The following is a 7,009-nucleotide window of genomic DNA, read 5'->3' as shown; positions in this document are numbered from 1 at the left end:
GTTTTACCATCTAGGGAACACAGGGAATAAAATATCTCAAGTGCAATTGGATTTTTTGGGGATTTTTTCTGCGTTTGGAATATTTTTTGCCGTTTTGCAGTACATTATATGGTAAAACCTCATGGTTTAATTTAAAAGTACAGCTGGTTCTGCAAAAAAAAAAAAAGCCCTCACATGGCAAGATTGACCAAACAATAAAAAAGTTACAGCTCTCGGAATAAAAGGAGTGAAAAAAACAACCCTGGAAAATGCAAAATCGGACGGTTGTGAAGGGGTTAAATGAAGAATTGAGGTAGATGATAAGAGTAGTAGTAATAATAATAATAATAATTTTATTCATTTATATAGCGCTATTAATTCCATAGCACTTTACACACATTGGCAGATAGTAAGAAAACTGGTGCCGGCCTTCTGCAAGTAACAGGTGAAAGTGGATTCTCTTTCAGGCTCAGTTGCATTTTCAGAATTATTCTGAACTTTCTCAGTGATTATTTTTTGAAACCTTTGCGCTGTAATCAATGATGACTGATTTGTTGTGGTTTTATATTTAAGTTATTAAAAATTATTCACTTTTACTTCTGAATCCCAAATTATTTCTCCAAATATGACTTTCATTGACTAGATTATTCCATCCTCATCTGGAAAAGTGGTTGCATAACACATTAGTGGATTTTATCTCTGGACTGTATTTGGGATAATTCTTCTTACAGAGAAAGAAGTTATAGTGGAAGCTGAAAAGAAGCACAAAGAGCGGGAAATTCAAAATCCCTAACAGTTCTGTGTTCAGCCAATCAGCAGAAGAAGGGGAGGAGCTAATTTTCATCCAGTAAAAACATGCGTCATCTCGTCAGTTCTCCTTCTGGTTCGACCACTTTGTATATAAAGGAGGAGTCGGCGGCCGTTCATCACTTGTTCTGTTCTCACTCCTCTGAAGATGTCTGGTCGCGGTAAAGGAGGAAAAGGTCTCGGGAAAGGCGGCGCCAAGCGGCACAGGAAGGTGCTCCGTGATAACATCCAGGGCATCACCAAGCCCGCCATCCGCCGTCTCGCCCGCAGAGGAGGCGTCAAGCGCATCTCCGGCCTCATCTACGAAGAGACTCGCGGAGTCCTGAAGGTTTTCCTGGAGAATGTGATCCGTGACGCCGTCACCTACACCGAGCACGCCAAGAGGAAGACCGTCACCGCCATGGACGTGGTGTACGCGCTGAAGCGCCAGGGCCGCACTCTCTACGGCTTCGGGGGTTAATTCTGCTCTATTCTGTCCTAACACAAAGGCTCTTTTCAGAGCCACCCACATCTACCTGAAAGGCTACAATGTCCTGCTGCTGTGGGGTGAGCGGAAGGCGGATCTCCTGTGCCTGGTGAATGCTGTTCGCTCTCACTGATCTATCATGTGGCTGATCATATAACTCCGGGGTACATGATGGGGGTGGTATAGCCGAACATGGCGATATCTGAGCACAAGGAAACTAGAGTATGATCTCCAGCACTTCAAAGAAGGTTAAAAATATTTATTGAGGTTCTATTAAAAAAGATCCTTGAATAAGGCTCTACTAGCTGAAACATGTTGGATTTCTCTTAATGTGTCCCCCCTCACTGTTTCCATGATCGATCGATCTTTTTTAATAGAACCTCAATAAATATTTTTAACCTTCTTTGAAGTGCTGGAGATCATACTCTAGTTTCCTTGTCTGTATTCTGCCTGAGGCCAGGGCAGCTCCGTGCACCAACACCGATCCTGACCTGGACTTTAGGAAGGGTGAGCTGAACTACTTTTTCTATTTTCTGTCATTATATCTGAGCACAGTCCATATCCTGCTGTGCTGCGGTCACTACAGAGTAAGAAGCAAAGTTCTGCTGTGAAATGAATGTGTTAATGCCGCTTTAATGATATTTATAGGAGCAGACCCGTGTGGGTGATCGGGTGCAGCGAATATTCACCGGGAATAACGCTGTATGAGGCAGCTGGATAGATGGACGCACTGTACCGGGTTTATAAACTCCTGTGTAATCGCCGCGTCTTGGGCACTTTAATCTCGGATCGATGGCGGCCACCGAAGATTAATGATAACCCTTCAGAATAATAATGGCGGCTCATCCTCCATCCAGCGCGATCACCGTGTGCGGGGGCAGCAGGTCTGGAGGACAGGACTGCGCTGTATCCGGAGTATTGTAGAGCTGCCCCAGACCTGAATCCTCACAATATAATCCCCCCTATATGCAGAGGCGCAGGCTATAATCAGATGGACGGAGAGCAGCGATTGGGGATGTTCACAATAACGGCAGGAGGGTCACAGCAGCGGAGACTGAAAAGGAACTGTAAACGAAGATGAATACAGTGACACCAAAGGGTTACACGGATGAGCGCTCTTAATGACATGACGTGTATATAGGCGGAGCTACGACGAATTTGAAATTCCCGCTCAGTGGTGACGGTTTCTTCTGTCCCTTTTCTGTGACACGTGCTCCTGCCTTCTTTACAGTTTGTCCTGCTGCTGTGGGGTGAGCTGACTGCCGATCTCCGGGGAATGCTGTAACTGTCACTGATCTGTCATGTGTCTGATAATACAGATAAATCCGGGGTGTATAATCCAGTACAAGTGTCTCCTTCCCGTATTTAACTCATTACTGGCCAAGTATCGGCCGATCCCGCTCCACAATAGTAGTACCCGTTGCCCTGACATATGGCGACTGTGAGGAGAACGGGTATTATTGTACCCCCCACATCCTGCTAGAACATACGAGGTGATCGGGCAGAGCTACCTGTATCCATAGTTCCGGCTGCGCACGACTGTGACCCTATTTAGCGGGGAAGTTTGCGACTTCTGTAAGATTGCTTCTAGGTAGCCGCACTAAGTTATATGAAAACCCGGCGTCTCCACTCCACGGCAAAGACAATAAATCTCTGTCCTCAGCACAAGACCCTCCCTCCCCTGTATATACTGAGCGCTGCTGTATACACTATAGAATTGTGCCAACTGAAAAGCAACCGCTGCTCCATCGCCACATGATGTCAGCTCTGGAGCAGATCAGCCCATTCATTTCACGCCCTGAATATCTGCTCTGTAGGAAACGCAGCACAGGAGTGCGGGTAGTACATATATCTATACACCGCCTGGTGCTCCTGTTCTATCAGACAATCCGATAAGTTCAGACATCGGCCGATATCAGCGGAACCAGCTCTGATGAGGAGGATGTGGTGGCTCTTAGAAGAGCCTTTGTGTTGTGGATGATGCGGGGTCAGCGGCGTCACTTTCCCTTCTTGCTGCTCTCGGTCTTCTTGGGCAGCAGCACGGCCTGGATGTTGGGCAGGACGCCTCCCTGGGCAATGGTCACCCCACCCAGCAGCCTGTTCAGCTCCTCGTCATTGCGCACGGCCAGCTGCAGGTGCCGGGGGATGATGCGGGTCTTCTTGTTGTCCCGGGCAGCATTGCCGGCCAATTCCAGGATCTCAGCGGTCAGATACTCGAGCACAGCGGCCAGGTAGACCGGAGCGCCGGCGCCCACTCTCTCGGCGTAATTGCCCTTGCGGAGAAGCCTGTGCACACGACCGACCGGGAACTGCAGCCCTGCCCGGGATGAGCGGGTCTTGGCCTTAGCACGGGCCTTCCCTCCTTGTTTGCCGCGTCCAGACATCGCTCTGATCTTCTCTCCAACAGCTCAAAGTAAACACAATTCTTGTGTGATGTCAGTGCTGGTTCCTCATTCGCTTTTATCGGGTGCTGCCCCGCCCTCCCTTCTCACCATCTAAAGCCTCTTGTTTAGTGAAGACACCAATGAGATGCAGCGGGCGCAGCCTATGACACTCCCAGATGTCACAGGCTGCGCCCGCTGTGCAGACGACTGTATATATCATACACACTGCTGTATACACTGAATTTAAATAAAACGGAAATAAATACAGTTTTAGAAACAAAACTACATACTCATAGATTTTCTTTGGTTTTAACCTTTAGAAAAGCTCTTTTGCTTTTTTTGGGGTTCAGCACGGGCCTAGTTTTGCTCTATCCTTCTTGAACTTCTAATGTAAAGAGAGGGAGGGCACTACCCCATAATATGGGCTCACTTATGGCGGAAAGACTAATTCAGAAAGAAAAGCAAGGAAAGAATGCCATACAACAAGGATCACCATGCATAACTGTAAAATAACAATCTGTATAAAGTGTAGAACACATGACACAACAAATGAGTAACAAAAAAAAAAATCCAAATGATGCTTGGTGTCCCTTATCAACAGATAAATAGAATAAAAGTGTGTGTATATATAGATATAGCCAGCCACAAATTTGTACAGATTATACTCCAACAGACCATGCAATAGTGCCTGCTAATAGCAAATGTGGTATTATATAGCGCATTTTGCCCTTATGTGCTTCTAATGGTTTCTGACCGAGTGTTTTGTTCTCCGTGGACTTGACTTCTCTCCATCTTGCTTCTCGCCTATAGATGGTCTGTATTACATGCATTTTTACCTTGCAACTGCTTATCGCTCACTTGAGCAGTTTTTCATGTACATTGCGGTCACTATTTATGTCCGTTCATAGGGGTCAATAGCACCTACAGATATGCATATTGATTTTTTTTGCTAATTAGGGTCTTTGTCCGTTATCCGTGATTTATTCATGGGGTGTTTTGTTCACTCCCATTTACAATAGACATTTCCCCGCACTTCTTATCTTGATCTTTTGTTGGCTTGGATCAAACCAAACACATATTTCCTGTTAGCAGGCATTATTGCAAGGTCTGCTGAACTATGATCTATATATATATATATATATATATATATATATATATATATATATAATCTTTTCAATCTATTTATCTATTGCTAACGGATACCTAGGCACCATTTGGATGTTTTTTTAATTGTTTTTAACTTGTGTCATGTGTTCTAATACAGATTGTTATATTACAGTTATACATGGTAATGCTTGTTTTATGGCATTCTTTCCTTGCTTTTCTTCTTGAACTTCTCCTTCACTTTGGATGCTTTCTTCTAAGGCACCTTGTCATCTGATGAAATGTTATTCCACATCTCTCCTACTTTCTTTGCAATGTTCCTAATGGTCAGACCTGGCCGCTCTCCTTTCACTTCAGGACGGAAGTTGGAGCAAAACAAAAAGAAAGCAGAGGGTGGTCTCTTTAATGCATTTGGGTCCTTAAACTTCTTTTTTTTCTTTCTTTTTGGTGTCATGTAAGCTTAGATTTCTCCTTGATAATGAACCTTGTCAGATTTCTCCATGTCTTCAAACCTTCCCGGCTCTTTAGCAGACAGTCTTCCACCGTTCGGAGCACTTTTTGAAGAATTGTTAAAGTTCACAGATGCATCAGGAAGATGTTCCGTGTGCTCTTCTCTGCAAGTCTGCAGAAAGTAAGCATAAGAGGAAATTGTACTGTATACACTGCTGTATATACTGGAAATACTGCTGCCTATTCTGTACACACTGTAAACTGCTGCATATAATGTGCACACTGCTTTATTATTATAGACACAAATAAGACTGTTGATGTGTGCTGTGCTAGTTGTGCAGTCTGTGCAATGTATACAGCTGTGCTCTGTGCTAATTCTGCATTTTTAATCTGCGCTTCTTCCTCCGTATTTCGCCTTTTGCACAATAGTTGGTGTCAGATGGGTGAATTAATATTTCAGTGATCACACAGGGCTTTTCCTGTTTTAGATGGGGGAGTGAGTCGCATTGAGAAGCCCTCGTTTCACACTGCTATATATACTGTACACACTGCTGTATATATTGTATACTGCTGAATATCTTCAACACACTGCTGTGTATACAGTACTGTACACACTGCTCTATGTCATGTATGCACTGCTGTATATAGTGTATACATTACCGTGTAGCCTGAACACCCTGCGCAGAATGCTGTATATCATGCACACACTGCTGTATATCATGCACACACTGCTGTATATCATGCACGCACTGCTGTATATCATGCACGCACTGCTGTATATCATGCACACACTGCTGTATATCATGCACACACTGCTGTATATCATGCACGCACTGCTGTATATCATCCACGCACTGCTGTATATCATCCACGCACTGCTGTATATCATGCACACACTGCTGTATATCATGCACGCACTGCTGTATATCATGCACACACTGCTGTATATCATGCACACACTGCTGTATATCATGCACGCACTGCTGTATATCATGCACACACTGCTGTAAATCATGCACGCACTGCTGTATATCATGCACACACTGCTGTATATCATACACGCACTGCTGTATATCATGCACACACTGCTGTATATCATCCACGCACTGCTGTATATCATGCACACACTGCTGTATATCATGCACACACTGCTGTATATCATGCACGCACTGCTGTATATCATGCACACACTGCTGTATATCATGCACACACTGCTGTATATCATGCACGCACTGCTGTATATCATGCACACACTGCTGTATATCATGCACACACTGCTGTATATCATGCACGCACTGCTGTATATCATGCACGCACTGCTGTATATCATGCACACACTGCTTTATATCATGCACACACTGCTGTATATCATGCACACACTGCTGTAAATCATGCACGCACTGCTGTATATCATGCACACACTGCTGTATATCATACACGCACTGCTGTATATCATGCACACACTGCTGTATATCATGCACACACTGCTGTATATCATACACGCACTGCTGTATATCATGCACACACTGCTGTAAATCATGCACGCACTGCTGTATATCATGCACACACTGCTGTTTATCATGCACGCACTGCTGTATATCATGCACACACTGCTGTATATCATGCACACACTGCTGTATATCATCCACGCACTGCTGTATATCATGCACACACTGCTGTATATCATGCACACACTGCTGTATATCATGCACGCACTGCTGTATATCATGCACACACTGCTGTATATCATGCACGCACTGCTGTATATCATGCACGCACTGCTGTATATCATGCACACACTGCTGTATATCATGCACAC

The 7,009-nt window shown here is 44.5% G+C and overlaps 2 protein-coding genes across 2 annotated transcripts; one reads left to right on the top strand and one right to left on the bottom strand.

The window, feature by feature from the left end:
- The first annotated feature begins 934 nt into the window (after positions 1 to 934).
- On the top strand, positions 935 to 1,246 carry LOC142246258 (histone H4). The gene has a single exon (XM_075319294.1). The coding sequence runs from the start codon at positions 935 to 937 to the stop codon at positions 1,244 to 1,246; it is 312 nt and encodes a 103-aa protein (XP_075175409.1).
- A 2,003-nt stretch (positions 1,247 to 3,249) lies between these two features.
- LOC142246257 (histone H2A type 2-B) lies at positions 3,250 to 3,636 on the bottom strand. The gene has a single exon (XM_075319293.1). It carries the CDS (start codon positions 3,634 to 3,636, stop codon positions 3,250 to 3,252), a length of 387 nt encoding a protein of 128 aa, XP_075175408.1.
- Between the last annotated feature and the right edge of the window lie 3,373 nt (positions 3,637 to 7,009).

The sequence above is a fragment of the Anomaloglossus baeobatrachus genome, chromosome 7 (genome assembly GCF_048569485.1).
Source record: "Anomaloglossus baeobatrachus isolate aAnoBae1 chromosome 7, aAnoBae1.hap1, whole genome shotgun sequence".
In the NCBI taxonomy this organism is placed as follows: Eukaryota; Metazoa; Chordata; class Amphibia; order Anura; family Aromobatidae; genus Anomaloglossus; species Anomaloglossus baeobatrachus.
Note: the sequence above shows the minus strand (reverse complement) of the source record. Positions and strands in the feature narration are given on the sequence as shown.